Source organism: Taudactylus pleione, unplaced genomic scaffold, assembly GCF_031769625.1.
Source record: "Taudactylus pleione unplaced genomic scaffold, aTauple2 ptg000279l, whole genome shotgun sequence".
In the NCBI taxonomy this organism is placed as follows: Eukaryota; Metazoa; Chordata; class Amphibia; order Anura; family Myobatrachidae; genus Taudactylus; species Taudactylus pleione.
Window position 1 is genome coordinate 1,253,125 of NW_028284681.1, and position 18,342 is coordinate 1,271,466.

The 18,342-nt window shown below is 48.6% G+C and overlaps 1 protein-coding gene and 1 non-coding gene across 7 annotated transcripts in view; both read left to right on the forward strand.

The window, feature by feature from the left end:
* The first annotated feature begins 3,748 nt into the window (after positions 1-3,748).
* Positions 3,749-18,342, forward strand: part of SLC35H1 (solute carrier family 35 member H1) — a 38,704-nt gene continuing 24,110 nt past the window's right edge. For 3 of the 6 annotated variants that reach the window (XM_088481900.1, XM_088481901.1, XM_088481905.1), the window contains exons 1-2: positions 6,439-6,525; positions 7,329-7,358. Coding sequence is in view for 2 of the 6 variants with exons in the window: in XM_088481904.1 (XP_088338030.1) it covers positions 6,486-6,525; positions 6,634-6,710; positions 7,329-7,358; positions 14,350-14,403 (201 nt within the window). In the remaining 4 variants the exon portion in view is untranslated. Of the gene's footprint in view, positions 3,879-6,425; positions 6,526-6,633; positions 6,711-7,328; positions 7,359-14,349; positions 14,404-18,342 lie in introns of those variants that run through there. The other 3 variants (XM_088481904.1, XM_088481899.1, XM_088481902.1) reach the window with 3 other exon arrangements.
* On the forward strand, positions 6,178-6,332 carry LOC148512625 (small Cajal body-specific RNA 16). The gene has a single exon (XR_015880187.1).

Here is an 18,342-nt window from a genome sequence, read left to right on the forward strand (position 1 = left end):
TTTTGATGACATTACAGCACAGGTTCTCATACTCGGTCCTCAGGACCCCAAACACTGCATGTTTTCCAGGTCTCCTCACGGAATCACAAGTGGAATAATTAGCTCCACCTGTGGATCTCTTAAAATGTGTCAGTGAGCAATGAATACTCCTGTACACCTGACCTGGAAAACGTGAACTGTGTAGGGTTCGGAGGACTGAGTTTGAGAACCTCTGCTTTACAGAAATCAGTGGCACAGTTTCGCTGGCTGTCATGGAGGACCCTGTCGCCAATATCATTGAGGATGTGGTGGAGGATCCACTTCTGGGACAGTGATTGCAGAACAAACTGAGGGCCTGATTCAGTACGGAGCGTTATTGCGATTATGCAAGCAGATGGTTGGTTGTTGCATACTGCGCATGCATCGCAATGCACGTCCGCGAAGACTCCACTTCGATCGTGTTGTGATCTACGCAAACCCATCGTAGAGTGATTGACAGGAAGTGAACGTTAGGGGGTGGTAACGGAAGGGTGGTCGGCGAAAAGCAGACTGTTACAGGGGCGTGCATAAATTAGCCACTGTGATGGCATAAGCAACTTGAGCTATCACTGCGTGCAACGAGGTTAGCAATTTCTAGGTCAGGGCTGCTGTAATTCTACGTGAGGGACCAATGGTACTCTGTTACCAATGTTTGTGAAGGATTGCAAAGTATTACGGGTGTGAGATAGCGGTAGTGGGAGGCAGTGGTCGTCTCTATGCTGGCAGTGTGACGACATTGCGATTGCAATCATTAGCATATTTTCACAGCAGACCTGTGTGAGATTACGGACCTGCGATCGCAATTGCAATCTGTAATGAATCAGGCCCTGAGTCCCCGACGTTGTGTAGGGAATCGGTATGATTGGTATCGGTCAAATCCCGACAGCGGCTGCCCGACATGGGTGAAAATGCTGATCGTCCCCAGGTAAGTATTTACCAACCTAACCTCCCCCCCTAACCCTCTTTAGGGGTGCCTAACCCTAACCTTGCCCCAAGTGCCTAAACCCTAACCCTCCCTTCCCCTAGCTTGACTGTAACCTCCCGGGGGGTGCCTAACCCCAAGTCCCCCCCGGGAGCCCTAAACGTAACTCTCTCCCCCCCCCCCCCCGTACTGCTGTCCGCAGCGGCGCGCCCAGCATCACTTCGATCAGGATGCCGGTCTCGGTAAAATGACAGGAGTCTAGATTTAGATGCCTGTCATTTAACCCTCACCGGGATAAAGCAGTCGGGAAGCCGGCTGTGGGGATTACGTCCGCCGGCTTCCCGACTGCATACCATGTGTAGGAATAGTAATATTTTATTTACTATTACACACTTTTTGGGGTTTTACCTTCAAACCAATTATACAGTACGGTGCATATTTCAGAACAAATTATTATATTGTTTTTGGCACACATTACTAATATTAAATTCTGCTCTAAACAGTGTTTAAGTTCACTGGCCCTCATTAACTTTTGCACCATTTATGACTATTAACGAGTGCTAACAACAATTTTTGTGTGGAGACAGTGTTCATTGTTGACTCTTGTCTGCCCTGTGACAGCGGCAGGCAGTGGCAGCGTAGTCGTCTAGAAGAACAAAGATTGTGGGCAGGTCCATTCGGCAGCCATCCGATTCACCCCCGAATACCGAAGTGACTTTAACACAGCTGCCCTGTCACAGACAGGCCACTGCCTCTATCTCCGCACTGTCATTCAATACTACAGATGGCCATCTGACCAGTGGCGTCACAAGGGGGGTGTGGGTCCCACCCGGGAGTCACCCACCAAGGGGTGACACCAAAGTGCAGACTCCGCCTCAGTGACAGGAGCCGGGTGCTGCACTGTAGCATTACATGCAGCATTCGGCTCCTGACACAGTGAGGGAGCCGGCACTGCACACAGACTGGTCCCCGGGGGCAGTCCGCATCTCTGGAGTGACTAAAACTGGGTGTTCGGGCTGCAAAGCTGTGCCCCCTTTGTGCCACCACACGCGTGCACAGAGTGGGGAGATGATGGTCTTATTAAATTCAGGATACTGCTGTCTGTATTGAGACCCCCAGGCATCCTGACTGTTGGGATGCTGACTACAGATTCTGATCTCCTGCCAGGGCCAGAGAAGCTGTGCCACTGGCTTCGGCACACCCAGACACTCCCAAGCGCTCCCTGTCGCCACTCACAAACACCAACAGCATGTCAATCATGCTGTGGATTTGGGTCACTGTGACCAACATTGCAGAAACAGATCTGCACATGTGCAGCGCGATTACTAGCAGATCTGCAAACATCTGAGATTTACGTAAACAGCAAATTTACGTAAATCTCCGTTGTACGCACAATGCATCTATGCGATTACACTGCTTAAAATGTGTGTGGAAATAGCCGTCATCATTAACTGTCCTATACTTGGTGTAAGAGACAGCATGTCCATTGTTATAGAGTGCAATATTTCTCTGCAAAACTCTGCATCGGCACCTGAGTGCAGTACTATAAGAACATTGCCCAACTTGCTAGCCAAATCATGTGCGATCTGGTGGTTTTTTCCTTTGTACACTGAGGAAAACGGAGCACATGCCAACAGTATATATATATGTATATATATATATATTTTTTTTTTAAAACATATCAGTTGACTCATTGTTGACTGTTAAGCCTGTATGTAGGGCCAGTCGGTCACCACATTGTGCAGTGTGTACCGACTGGCCGATATATTGTACAGTCGGGCGTAGCATCGCTGGGTACACACATCGGCAAGCGTGTACCCAGCTTAAGCCCAGTTAAATCGATTTCTATAAATAATTAAGCTATCCTAAGTATATGACAGCTCGGTAGTGAGTGGGACTATTTTAATGTGTTCAACTGGTAGCTGATGTCGAATGTCTTGACCCTAGACAAAACTTTAAACGGTAGCGGATAGATCCCCTTCAGTAGATGTACTCTGATGTCATCAGTTACTATCCTCATGGACATAGAGTGGGAATAGTAACCTGTGGTGAGTGAAGCCGGGCGAACAAATAGAACCCGCAAGGGTACAAACTTCTTCTCTTGGTGGCCTAGGAAGCAGCTAGATCCCTTCTGTAGATTGACCCTGACGTCATCAGCCAGTGTCCAACGCAAGGGTACAAACTTCTTCTCTTGGTGGCCTAGGAAGTAGCTAGATCCCTTCCGCAGATTGACCCTGGCATCATCAGCCAGTGTCCAACGTCGTTCCCTACCATCCAAGTGGGCTCGCCGAGCGGCTAACTTTCTTTTTTTTGCTGGACTGTGTGGGCAGGAAACTGCACTTCCGCCCTCAGTTCACGGCACTTCCAGGTACAGTATCTGAAGGGGAACTATACCCTACCTCTACTGAAGGGGATCTATACACTGAAAGATCCCCTTTTGTTTCTGTACGATGACATCATCTGCCAGTGTCCAACGTCATTCCCTACCATCCAAATGGGCATAGAGGGGGAAATATTCTTGGGGCGAGCCCGCAAGGAGCCAACTTTCTTATTTTCGTGGAAAGTGTGGGCAGAAACCTCCACTTCCGCCCTCACTCACGTCACTTCCAGGTACGGCTTGTGAAGGGGATATACTCTTCCCCCACAGGACTCCCTCGGGCTCATATAACTACACGTCATCCTACAGGAGGCAAACGGCGCCACGCGCACACATTTTCTAATGGCTCCTCCTTCCGTCTAATGCGCCTGAGACCTCCCCCCGGAACCATGTGACCAGCCATGGAACGTGAGCAGCTGCTGAGATGGGGCGGGTCATAGGATTCAAATAATTGACGTCATGCACCCACAGGTTACACTTACCACGCGTGCTATTGCTATGTCGGACATGATGTGTTGGCGGCTGGTGTCACAGCTGCGGACAAGAGAGAGCCCATAACCGGTAAGGTGAGAGGCCCTGTTGTGGTCATATAAGAAATGAACTTATTCTGTGCGGGTAACAAGTGGCCTCCGTGTACTGATGTGCCTAGCGCTGGGTAAGGGACCGCCTGTGTGCTGTATGCGCCCCCCGTGCTGCTGTGTGATAGTAAGAAGAGGCGGAGACCTGCGCTGCTCCGGTATTGCTGAGATGGGGGGTGCAGTTCACTAGTACTGCAGTGCAGGGTACAGGTTTTGAAACTCGGTCCACGGGTGTCGGAACCCCAAACAGTGCATGTTTTCCACGTCTCCTTGCAGAATCATAAGTCCAATAATTAGCTCCACCTGTGGTCATTGCGTAATGAATGCACCTGTGTCCCTGCGGGGTGACCTGGAAAATGTGACCTGTGTGGGATCCTGAGGACTGCTGTAGGGTATGTGATGTGTACACTGAGATGTAATATGCTGCCTGTATAGTCACCGGCTTGTCATGCAGCCATGTGCCCTACATAGGCATTTTCTGACTGCATGAGAATTATCACTTTACTGACTCTGTTTAGAAATAATAATAATTAATTTGGGAAATGCCACATGGGTTAGAGCAACTCCAAGATGGCATGGTGTTTTTTGTCTTTTTTTTTTCCCCATGGATCAGTCACTTTCACTAGTCGGTGGTTATCGTGGCTGTAACTGTGGTTATCATGGCTGTTACATGGCGACTGTGCTGTGTTCATGCAGTGTGAAAGCCCTAAGGTATTTGCACCTTCCATTGAAATGAAACAATGGAAAAAGACCATACGTTTTATTGTGTGTAAAATAGCCCAAAGTGTCTAAGGAAGGACAACTAGGGATCCGATGGCAGGGACATGGACGCTCAAAGCTCATTGATGTGAGCGGGGAGCAAAGGCTAACCTGTCTGTTCTGAACACACAGAAGAGCTATTGCAGCACAAATTGCTGAAAAAGTCAATACGGGCAATGATGGAAAGGTGTCATAACATCCTAGCTTGCTGCCTATCTGCCGACCAGTCATAGTGCCCATGTTGACCCCTGCCCATTTCCGAAAGTGCCTGTAATGGACATGTGAGAGTCAGACCTGGACCATGAAGCAATGGAATAAGGTGGCCTTGTTTGATCGTATTTTCTTCTACACCATGTGGATGGCCAGGTGCGTATTCATTCTTTACCTGGAAAAGAGATGGCACCAGGGCACTCTGAGAGGAAGGTAAGCCAGCAGAGGCAGTGTGATCCTCCGTTCAATGTTCTGCTGGGAAACCTTGAGTCCTGGCATTCATGTGGATGTTACTTTGACACATACCACCTACCTTTAAAATTGTTGCAGATCAAGTACACCCCTTCACGGCGACTGTATTCCCTGATGGCAGAGGCCTCTTTCCAGCAGGATAAAGCACCCTTGCACACTGCAAGAACTGTTCAGGAATGGATTGAGGAACAAGGTGTTGACTTGGCGTCCAAATTCCCCAACTCTTCTTTTTCCAGCACATCCAACAAATGCAGAAGAAGTCTGAGACATGGAGGCCCCACCACTTACCTTAAATGATCTGCTGCTAACATCTTGGAGCCAGATACCACAGGACACCTTCAGATGTATTGTGGAGTCTCTCAATGGGTCAAAGCTGTTTTAGTGGCACAAGGGTGACCTACAGAATATTAGGCAGGTGTTTTTAATCTTATGGCTGATGGGTGTATATTGTTTATGAATGATGTAGTGGGTTGTTAGTATTTGCTACTAACAAGCAACAGTTCCTGCTGTGAATCACAATAACGCATTCTGCGGTATTGCAAGCTACTGCATACACCTATCTGGTGAGCACATCAGCCCCTTGGTGTCTGTCAGTGTATGCACCATGCACACTGTTCCCTCTGCCTCTGATTTTACAGCTCTATTGCACAGCTGTGACATTGCACCTAATTGTAGCATCTCCCCTCTATCAGGTGAGAGCTAGAGGGTTGGACTGAAATAAGAACATGGCTCAGCTGCAATGTAACTCATCTGTGCTACTGAGTATAATTGGATGCTTTATGTACTTGAAGTGAGCTGTAATAAAGAACTGTGGGGGAGATGTAGCAAACCTTCTAAATTGTGTAGAAGCTGTCCATCGCTTCTATCATATTTTATAGGATGCACTTGATGAATGCTGATTAGAGAAGAGGACAAGTTGCCCATATCAACCAGTCTAGAAGGTTTGATGAATTTCCTCATTTGCTACATAAGTAGAGATGTGGGCAAGTGGCTTCATTCCATACATATTAGTACTATGCCATGCAGAGAATTGAGGCATGTTGTAGATGTAATTGCGGTATGTGGTCTGGGCAAAGGCTCTTGGTTGGTGTACCTGGCAGCCTAGCCATGACCTAAAGAAAACCCCCAGGGGTGGCCCTCGCTAGGGCCCTCTGGGCAGTAACAGGTGTGGGCCTCTCCAAGTGCATGATGCCCATGTATGATACTGCACACAGTTTTCACAGAGTAGCCTATCTCTCTAGCACAATAGATGTTGCAGTGCAGCTCATGTAGGATTAGTTGGGGTTGACTTGTCTTTTTTTCCTTACAGATTCTGCTCCCTGCATTTGTGATTCCTTCCCAATATGTCTACTGTGACTGAGAATGTACAATGTGCACTCCAGATGATGCTGATGCCAGGAAGTGGTTAGGTACATGTTGTATAATATATTGCAAAGCTATCCTCTTGTACTTCAGTTGGCTGGATGAAAATCCTGGTAAACTTGAAAATGATCCTGGTTTATACCTTTCTCCTCCAGCCTTATACCGTGTGAGGACCTGTGGTGCTTGGTCAGGAGAACCGGCATTCTCCAACTTAAGTGCCTGGCGCAATGCTGTAAGGGCAGAAAACTGCATCGCATCAGCAGTTTTGTCGGATTTCTGCTTGCATCCCAGGAGCTCTTTCCCGGCGCTATTTAATTTGTATTGAATTGAGCCTGTAGTCTTGTGTTTTCTAGTTGTTGATTTCTAACGGCTGTACAGTGTCTGCTAACACATGGTTTTAAGCTTATGCACTCCTAATTACAAAGGGAATCTGATGCCTGTTGGTTTTCCTCAAACCGGAGTGCTAAATAAACAGGCCCACTTGGCGCAGAGAACCCTTGTGTGTGTGTGGTCTCGGGTCTCCGTATTGCTGGGCAATATGTTTTAAAACATTTAGTGGATGAATGCTTTTTCCCCAAGCCAATGAATGGCTTAAAATAAACTTGTCCCATACTCCTAATGTCTTCATCAAGCATATGAATATACAATTTAAATATTCTATTTACTGTTATCACACTATTTTATCGAATGACTTTTCACATGTCTGCATGGAGTTGGCAGTTGGTGCGCTGCTGTTAAATCAGTCCTGTGAAATTAGTATTATATAAATATATGTTCACTTGCTAACTTTAGGTTCCATATGAAATCTTAAGAGACTTAACTTTTATTTTTATATTTTTCTAACTTGCAGGTGGAAAAAGACGAACTGTGTTGTGTAACAGTAAGTGTATGCCTACAGCTTGATGGAGAAGCTTTATTTTGGAATCTGCATCTTGCACATGACCTATCTGTGTAGGACAGGACACCAGGGCATTTACTTTCTTATTGCTTTTGAGTGAGCGCTGGGCTGTATCATAGGATCTAAGGGGCTGATTCCGTATCTGATGGAATTGCAAAGCTGCACGCAAGCAGCTTTGCGATTCTGTATTTGCAAACATACAAATGCAGCAGGTGCTGTAGGACACTCTCTGCTGCATTTGCGATACCAGCACTGCGACTGAGGTCGCAGGTTGGGATGACCATCTGCTGCAATGGTGGATGGCGCCAGGCCGCCGTCCAGCTGAGTAAGCCTGTTTACTCTGGCTTGTCGGCTTGCGAGGCCAGGAAACTGCGTCTGTGGACGCAGCCCCTGACCTTGACACTCCCGGAAAACGGGACACACTCCCCCGTTTCTGGGAACATAGGCTGCCCCTTAAATGCCTCAGTCTACCAATCAGTCAGAGGCATAGAAGGGTCTGTGTGCGATCACGCAGGATCCGTTCTTCACATTTGCATAACTGGTCCTGCGCACGCGCAATGCTGAATTAGGCCCTAAAGCAGCACATACATGGTGCGATAAAGCAGCCGATCCGACAGATTGGTACGATTTGGCTGCTATATCGCACAGTGTATGGGTCTGATGTCGAATTGAGCGTGCACCCATGGGGTTGTACATTGCACCCCCTGATCTTACTGCATGTTCAGTCGATCAGGGGATGCGATGTGCGATCCTATGCAGCTAGGGGAGGGGCAGCCGGTACATCTGGCAGTCGGCCACCCGAGCGCGCCGTGTGTGGGTACTGTTCGATATGTCGGACGTTGGATCCCCATCGCGGTGCCTATCGCACAGTGTATGGCCGGCTTTATTTGGCTCAAAAACAAACAAACTGGTAATTGCCATTTGAAACAAATGATTAGGCTTTATATGGTCTGTTAGGGTCAGTGCTCTAATTCACAATTATTTCAGCCTATCGGATATATAACATGTTTATAAAGAAATATATTTCTACTTCAGGGTCCATAGGGTATCCACAGGATACCTTGGGGTATAGGTGTGACGTCAGTCGCAGGGCACCAAAGAGTTAAGCTTTCAGCCTCCCAGGATGCACTAGGTCCCCCTCCTATACCCCGCCCCCGAGCCAAGGCACCCCAGTTTAGTTTGGTGCCCGGCCGGAGTCGGGTGCACCTGTTGGAGTGGGGGCTAGAAGAGCCCCTGAAGCTTATTCTTCATGCAGCTGTGGCTGCACAACTGGATGAACAGCATGGACAGTCAGTCCTGACGTCCATGCTGTCTTCCCTACACCCCGCCGGTACCAGAACGCCGGTACTGATCCGGGGATGCTGGTGGGCGTCTGGGGTCACAGCTAGCGGTGACCCCAGATGCTCCGGACCATGGCCGGATTCAAGGGGGACAGAGGTAAGCAGCGGGGTCCCGCGGTGGGTCCCCGCTGATCACATGGTCCTAAGTCCCCAGGCAGGGGGCTCCCTGGGGACTGGCTGCAGCGTGGAGCCAGGCGACCAACCTGCGCTTCCACTACCCCCTGGGACAGCGGACCGCAGCAGAGCGGTAGCGCTGCGGCGTCCCAGGGGTTAAATGCATGCCAGGGGAGCGCGCCTTCCCTGTCTCACAGCCGGCGCCTCCCCCGCTGCACACAGCCCTCTCTGCATGCTGCCGACTGGTCCTGTGGCAGCGCTCCTCCCCCAGGCCAGCCTCCTCTCTGCTCCTCGGCGGCCATCTTCTCCAGAATGCATGGTGAACGCTGCTGGAAGCGCTGGAAGGAAGCATCGTGGTCTGGGTCCCCCCGCATACCTCTCCTCCGCTGTGGTCAGGTCTGTGTATGCAGCGCTGTGTCCTACCAGGCCCTGTGTCTGTGTAGTTGAGTGATCAGCGCTGTTAGTGCAGGAATTGTTATTTTTCTGCATTGTATGTGACTGTGCTAGCGCTGCTGCCTGTAATCTTTTCTTCTCTAAACTGTCAGCTTTATTACTGTCCCTGTTCTTTCTGCTAAAGCCCTTGCGGTGCGGTGCTGCAGGGTGGTCTCTCGCCTATTTAATACTTAATTGGTGAGAGAGGTCACATACGTGGTGCCATCATGTCTGAAAGTGATTTTCCCCTCCGGCTACAGTGTACCACGTGCAAAGTACCGTTAGCGGAGGGGGAGGGTAGCGCGGAGGGCCTTTGCCGGCAGTGTTTGTCCATGGCGCGGCCTATTATGGTTACAGCACCGGTACAGGAGCCGCCCTGGGCTTGTTTCGCTCAGGCGTTAACAGCTTTAGTGGGCCAGTTAGCTCCGCAGCCCGCGTTTACTCCGATGGGTTTGTCCCAGCAGTCTGTGGTGTCGTCACCCATGCAGGGGTTCCCACGACAATTGGTGGTACCCCACAGTCTCCCTATTTCCCCGCTCCCGGGTTCTCAGGAGCCAGCGTGGGTTAACTCCCTGACGAGTTCTGTACAGCACTTGTCGGATGTGTTGCAAGGGGAGTCTGTGATGCGGTCTCATAAAAGGCCGGTGGCGTCTCTGTCCGCTCCTTATGAGGATGACGAAGGGACGTCTGATGATGGGGAGATTCTAGATCCTTACGATCAGGAACCTCTCCATACTAAGGACGCTGATGCTAAGTCCAAAGTATATATTCCTGGACTTATTCGGGCGGTCCGCACAGCCTTGGTGATTGAGGACGAAGTTCCCCCAGCGGCTAAATCTAAGTATGCCTTTTTCAAAGATGTGAAGGGCGATGCCACAGTCTTTCCTCTTTTGGGTCAGTTGGTGGACCATTTAGAGGAGGCGTGGAAACAACCTGGCAAAAGATACCAGCCGCAGAGACGCCTGGCGGTGGCTTATCCGTTCGCGGATAATTATTTTGCGAAGTGGGAATCCCCTCCACAGGTGGATTCTCACGTGACCCGTCTTGTCCGTAGTGCCACATTGCCGATGCCATCCATGTCCTCCCTTAAGGATGCTACGGACCGCAAGGTAGAAATCTGCCTGAAGTCCGCTTATTCCCTTGCAGGGGGGGCAGCACGGCCGGCTATGGCCATTTGCTGGGTTGCCAGAGCGATGGAGCGCTGGGCGGATTCATTAGAGGCTTCTTTTGAATCCGACTGTCCGGCCGATCAGGCGGAGTTGATTGGCAATCTCCGTGATTCGGCCACCTACATCAACGAGGCGGCTCTAGACATTAGTACTCTGGTGTCTAGAATTTCTTCAGCAGCGGTAGCTGCTCGTCGCACCTTGTGGCTGCGATCCTGGAAGGCGGACGCAGATTCCAAGAAAGGTCTGGAAGCGTTGCCGTTTACCGGAGAAGTTCTCTTCGGTCCGGATCTGGATAAGATTGTGGCCACGCTGGCGGCAGCCAAATCTGCCTGTCTCCCGTCGGCCGCTGCTCCTTCTGGTTCGGGACCATCGTCCTTTCGGTCATCTAGGGCCCAGGGCAGGCCCAAACCACAGTCGTTTCCTCGACAGGCTGGCCCTAAGAAATCGGTCAAGCCCCGGAAGCAGGCATGGAGTACCAGACGTCCGGCCCCCAAGCCAGATGACAAGCCTGCGGCCTGACGGTCCGGGCCTCCCTTTGGGGGATCCCAGGGTGGGAGGCCGCCTGCTACAGTTCGCCCAGTGTTGGTCGACTACTACGACAGACACTTGGGTTCTGGAGGTGGTTTCCCACGGATACGCCCTCTCCTTCCGGCACAGACCCCCGGCTCGCTTCTTCACCACGGGTCTCCCATCAGACCGGAACAAGGCTACGGAGCTGCGGAAGGTATTGCACACTATGCTCCAGGCTGGAGTTATAGTGGCGGTTCCATTCTCCCAGAGGGGCCAGGGTTTCTATTCAAATCTATTTTTGGTACAGAAACCCAATGGGTCATATCGTCCGATTCTCAACCTCAAAGCACTCAACAAGTCTTTGCGGGTCCCGAAGTTTCGGATGGAGACCCTACGGTCCATCATTCTGGCGCTGGAACCTGGGGACTACTTGGTGTCATTGGACATACAGGACGCTTACCTGCATGTCCCTATTCTTTGGCGCCATCAACAGTTCCTCAGGTTTGCAATCAGCAGCGACCACTTCCAGTTTCGGGCGTTACCTTTTGGCCTGGCAACAGCACCACGTGTTTTCACCAAGGTGATGGCGGTCATGGCGGCTTCTCTGCGGCTGCAGGGAGTCCGCATGTTGCCGTATTTGGACGACCTGTTATTGGTGGCAGGATCTCCAGAGCTCCTGTTACGCCACTTGGACCTGACCATTGCACTGCTGCAACGGCACGGCTGGCTAATCAACTGGCAGAAGTCCACTCTAATCCCGTCTCGGAGGATTCTGCATCTTGGAGCCTTATTGGACTCGGGACAGCAAAGGATCTTCGTGACGGAGGACAAGATCTCTGCTTTACAGTCAAGGGTGCGCAGTTGTCTGCACAGCCGCCGGGTGTCCTTACACTCGGCGATGAGGTTACTGGGCTCCATGGTGTCGGTGTTCGACATGGTGGAATACGCCCAGTTTCACTCCAGACCTCTGCAGCACCTGATCCTGTCCAAGTGGAACGGGCTGACTCAGTCTCTGAAGTCCCAGACGATTGTGCTCACCCAGGAGGTTCGCCTGTCCCTTACGTGGTGGTTACAGACGACCCACCTCAACAAGGGACGTCCGTTCTGGGTTCCAAATTGGGTCCTGTTGACAACGGACGCCAGTCTTCGGGGCTGGGGAGCAGTTTCGGGTCCACACTTGTTCCAGGGCAGGTGGACGCCGACAGAAGCGGAGCTTCCAATAAATATCTTGGAACTCCGTGCGGTCTTCAATGCTCTCCAGCAGGCACAGCGGTTTCTCCAGGGTCGCCCGGTGCAGGTCCAGTCGGACAACGCTACCACCGTGGCCTACATAAACAGGCAAGGAGGAACTCGCAGTCGGGCGGCTCTCGTAGAGGTCTCTCGGATCCTGGTTTGGGCGGAGCGCAATCTTCCGGCCATATCAGCGGTTTTCATCCCGGGAGTGCTCAATTGGGAGGCGGACTTTCTAAGTCGCCAGGACGTTCATCCGGGGGAATGGTCCCTGCACCCGGACGTTTTTCAACTACTGGTGGACAGGTGGGGTCTTCCAGAAATCGACCTCATGGCGTCCCGGCACAACAACAAGTTGCCGGTGTACGGGTCTCGCACAAGAGACGAAGGGGCGTCTCTGGTGGATGCTCTGTCCGTCCGGTGGACGTTCCGGTTCGCATACCTGTTCCCTCCGGTCTCCCTTCTTCCACGGGTAATCCGGAAATTCAAACAGGAAGGAGGGACGCTCCTGTTGATAGCTCCCGCGTGGCCCAGACGGCACTGGTTCTCAGACCTTCAGGGTCTGTCCGTGGACATTCCTCTGCGGTTGCCGCTACGACCGGACCTTCTGTCTCAGGGTCCTTGCCTTCACCCGGACCTAACTCGGCTGTCTTTGATGGCGTGGCTGTTGAGACGGCCATGCTGAGGTCCCGGGGGTTTTCCAGCTCTGTGGTGCGTACCATGTTACGAGCTCGGAAACCGTCTTCCGCGAGGATATACCATCGCGTGTGGCATACGTTCTTCCAGTGGTGTCGACCGAGAGGTTATGCACCGCGGGAGTTTCGTCTGTCTCGGATTCTCGCCTTCCTGCAAGCGGGACTAGATCATGGGCTTCGCCTTGCTTCTTTGAAGGTACAGGTTTCGGCCCTATCTGTCTGGTTTCACCGTAGGATTGCTACAATCCCGGATGTGCGCACCTTTATGCAGGGTGTTCTCCGCATTCAGCCGCCCTTTGTTCCACCTGTGGCGCCTTGGGATTTGGCTGTGGTCCTGAGGGCTCTCCAAGGACCGCCGTTTGAACCACTGGGCTCAGTGGATCTTAAATGGCTAACAGCTAAGACTGTTTTCCTTCTGGCCATTGCTTCGGCCAGACGTGTTTCTGAGTTAGGGGCTCTTTCTTGTAGACCCCCTTTCTTGGTTTTTTATGGGAACAGGGCAGTGCTCCGCACTCGGCCCGAGTTTCTTCCCAAAGTTGTTTCCCAGTTTCATATTAACGAGGAAATAGTTGTTCCGGCCTTTAACTCACCGGGTCTTTCCGTGGGTGAGGCCTCTTTGGATGTTGTGCGGGCCTTAAGGACTTATGTTGACCGCACTTCTTCGTTTAGGAAGTCGGACGCTTTGTTTGTCCTCTTTGGCTTCCGTAAAAAGGGTTGGCCTGCTTCAAAGCAAACTTTGGCAGCCTGGATCCGTATGGCTATTTCTGAAGCTTATCTTCATGAAGGCCTACCGGTCCCTCCTTCTCTGAAGGCTCATTCCACTAGGTCTGTGGGTCCTTCGTGGGCAGCTCGACGTGGTGCCTCGGCAGTTCAGATCTGCAAGGCTGCTACGTGGTCTTCTGTCCATACCTTCGTGAGGTATTACAGGTTTGACACCTTCGCCTCTCAGGATGCTTCCTTCGGGCGGCGGTTTCTCCTTTCTGCACAGGAGCGTCCCCACCCTTAAAGGATACTGCTTTGGGACATCCCCAAGGTATCCTGTGGATACCCTATGGACCCTGAAGTAGAAAATATGAGATATGGTAAGAACTTACCCTTGTTATCTCTATTTCTACGAAGTCCATAGGGTTCCACAGGACTCCCGCCCTGTCGCACCTGTGCTGCAGATGGGCTTTGCTCTGGTCACCGGTTTTCCGTCTCCCTCTGGTGAGAATGTGATTCTTGTATGTGTCCAGATCTTTGTTCTCTCTCTTCCTTCTCCTCCTCCGGCCTATGGCTTGGTAACTAACTGAGGTGCCTTGGCTCGGGGGCGGGGTATAGGAGGGGGACCTAGTGCATCCTGGGAGGCTGAAAGCTTAACTCTTTGGTGCCCTGCGACTGACGTCACACCTATACCCCAAGGTATCCTGTGGAACCCTATGGACTTCGTAGAAATAGAGATAACAAGGGTAAGTTCTTACCATATCTCATATTTTTGTCTCAGTATACAGAACCTATGAAAAGTTTACAGATGGTTTGTGATCAGCTAGCATTGGAGGTAGGGGTCAGTATGGAAATCTTTGGAAACCATACTGGACAATTTTAATATTTCTTTATTTTTATGTAGCCCCGTCATATTTAATAGTATTTTTAGTTTGGGGAAAAAAGAGACCATACTAAAAGGAGACATTATTAACAAAGGGAGAGATCCAGTTAAGCACAAGGTGCTGTCTACGCACATTGCAAGTAGATCCTTGCTAGATTTCGATAGCAGCTTTATGTGGTATGGGCAAAAAATTAGTAAGATTTTCCTGCCAATTAAACATGGTGTATAGTTGAATCTCCCCACAAAGGTAAGAAGGCATGAGATTTAATCTTATGTACAATTGGTGCTTGATACATGAGGTTAAGGCCTGGTGACCAAGCTAGCATGTTTATGTAACTCAATGCTTGTAAACATCTAGAGGTGTCATTATAAACTTAAATGATGCATCTGTTTGTCCTGGTGAATATGTATGAAATACCGACTGCTGAATAGCCGCCGGTTCTCATACCGATGCCGGAAGCCTGACAGGGGCATGTAAGTACCCTAACGCCCCCCCCTCTCTCCTCCCCCCGAAGCACCCCCCCCCCCCCTCCTTTAACCCTAAACCTCCCTGGGGTTAACTTACCCTAGCCTAACCCTTCCCAGTGGGTGCCTAACCCTAAACCCCCTCCCCCCACACAGCCACAACCTAAACTGTCTCTGGCTTACCTCGTTCAGTATACTGGTCATCGGGATTTAGGTGTGGGGCTAAAGATAAGTGTCGACATTTCAAGGCCTATCTTTAGTCCGGGGTCGGTATTCCGATGGCCGGCGGTAAATTAACCACATCCCGTCCTACTAATACAAATAAAAGGAGCATTGAGTCGTCCTTACAGTGATTACACTAAATTCCTAAAACTTCACTTTAACCAAAATAAATTTGGGGTATCTGTAATGTGCCAATTTTTTTTTTTTTTTTTTAAAGTTTGTAAGATGACCTGCAGAAAGTACAAAATGCTTGGGACCAGGGGTATGTTGGATAACGAATATTCCATATTTTGGAATAATTGCATATCCTAATGAAATATCTTAGGAATGGGACCCAAATATACACACAGAATGCATTTGTGTTATATATACACAGCCTGCAGGTCATTTTATACAATATTTTCGATAATTGTGTGGCTCACACAAAGTTTGTATACAGAAATGAAATTAATCTGTTTCATATATACCTTATACACATAGCCTGAAGGTCATTTTATACAATATTTTTAATTTGTGCCTTAGCGAAAGTTTGTGTACATTGAACCATCAAAAATCAAAGGTTTCATTATCTGTCATGCCAAAATAATTCTGTATTTCGGAATATTAGGATATGGGAGACTCAACCTGTAATGCATTTGATATTCACTCTAGACTCAAATGCTTGTTTTTAATATTTAAAAATTGTTCATACCATTGGGACACTGGGAACACATTGGGGTATAATAGGTGTTTGACAAGTGCGGGCACTTTCTTTTTTCCTATTCTTGGTCTTCCTCAGGGATGGGAACATACTGGAGAAGCTCCACTGTCTGATCCCCTCTCTTGATGCTGTAGCCTTTGCTGAAACAGAAGAACTAGTCCAGCAAGGACCCTGTGTAGCTGGAAAGGGGAGGATGTGTCCCATTCCTCAAAAATGTCCTCTCTGGCAGATTCTCATGGTGTAGAAGCCTGACAAAAGCACTATCTGTTTTGGGAGCTTCTGTGTGGCCTTTCTGTCTGCTGCAAGGTGCCATCTGTTGGGACAGGTTCTTTCATACCAAATCGACACAGGGTTTCAAACTGACCATTTCATATTGTAATAAAAAAAATTTCACATTGATGGGTGTGAGGAAAACGTAAAAATCTTAGGCTATGTACAGCCATGGCCAAAAGTTTTGAGAATGACACAAGTATTGGTTTTCACAAAGTTTGCTGCTTCAGTGTTTTTAGACCTTTTTGTCAGATGTTACTATGGTATACTGAAGTAAAATTACAAGTATCAAAGGATTTTATTGACAATTATATTAAGTTTATGCAAAAAGTCAATATTTGCAGTGTTGACCCTTCTTTTTCAAGACCCCTGCAATTCGCCCTGGCATGCTGTCAAACAAATTATGTGCCACATACTGAATGTTGGCTGCCCATTCTTGCCTAATCAATGCTTGGAGTTTGTCAGAATGTGTGGGCTTTTGTTTGTCCACCCGCCTTGAGGATGGAGAACAGTTTGGTGATGAGCAATGCCTTTTCCAGCATGATGGAGCACCTTGCCATAAGGCAAAAGTGATAACTAAGTGGCTTGGGGAACAAAACATCGAAAATTTGGGGTCCATGGCCAGGAAACTTCCCAGACCATAATCCCATTGAGAACTTGTGGTCAATCCTCAAGGCGGGTGGACAAACAAAAGCCCACACATTGACAAACTCCAAGCATTGATTAGGCAAGAATGGGCGGCCATCATTCAGTATGTGGCCCATAATTTGTTTGATAGCATGCAAGGGTGAATTGCAGATTTTTTGAAAAAGAAGGGCCAACACTGTATTGACTCTTTGCATAAACTTTATGTAATTGTCAATAAAACCTTTTGACACTTGTGAAATGCTTGTAATTTTACTTCAGTATACCATAGTAACATCTGACAAAAAGGTCTAAAAACACAAGCAGCAAACTGTGTGAACCAATACGTGTGTCATTCTCAAAACTTTTGGCCATGGCTGTACACTGGTTTTAAAGTTGTATGCCTTTTTAAAGCTGCAATATTTTAACAAAAAATTGGCTTTTTTTTTAAAATGGGCTTTCATATGATATATAACAGAAGTAAATTTAAAACATTTCTCATTTGCAAGCTTTTATATTTTTTGTGTATGTTTGTTTTTGTTTTTTTGTTTAAATTGTGAGAAAACAATTTGTTCACACTGATAATAAATCCCGTATTATTTTTGGATCATGATAGGATAATCTGCTACAGGAGTTTTCAGTTTGTTTTAGTATTTCCATTTCAGAAAGGGTGTACATTCAACCAGTGGGAGTTAACAGATTCACCTTACACAGAACATCTACAATAGAAATCCATAAAACATCCGGCTTCCTTGGGTGTGAAAAAGATTGTGATGGACCAGCTAGAGGGAGAAATGTCATTTTCACTTCATTGATGTTTTCATCTTTCTCCCGAATAAATGAGCCACCATTTGTTGTCATAGACAGCAGTTACATACCGTCTGATGTCAAAGTGTGAGGTTTTCTTGGGATGTTGTCAGTCTGTTTCAATTAATTTTTTGAGAAGGAAAACTTCTTAACAAAGATTTTTGTTGTGGATGCTGCAGGTATGTAAGTATGGGATTTCAGGGTCCCAGAAATTGTTACTGTGTTTCAAGTGATTGTTCAGAAATATTGCTGTCTCCATATGTTCTTGTGTTGAGAAAGTAAAATGCATTCCTGTAATGTTAACCTTTGCCCAGTCAAAAAGTTGATGTGGTGTAACGCTGGGTACACTCTAGACAATGTGTGTACCCGGCTGACGCATGATTCAATGAACGACCTATCGTGAGGTCGCTTGACACCTCACGACCTGGTGAACGACTGCAAGATGTCATTCACCAGCATGGAGTAATTGACAGATTGAGCAGCATGTGGGCTCGATCTGTCAATGTGATGAACAACCACATGCGGCGTTCATAGCACTATGACCGAGATGGTCATAGGGCATACACACTTACTGACATGGATGAAATATTGTCCCTATCTGCCGAATCGGGCAACATATTGTCTAGTGTATACCCAGCTTCAAAATCTGACTATCATATGGGTGTTGTATCCATCCAGAGCAGCACCACCACCAAATGGTAATGATCTGTAGTAAGCTTTCATTCATTTCTAAATTATCATGAAATTTTTATTTTAGTATCAACATACTGTCATTATGCATAATATACAGCAAATGGATTGTT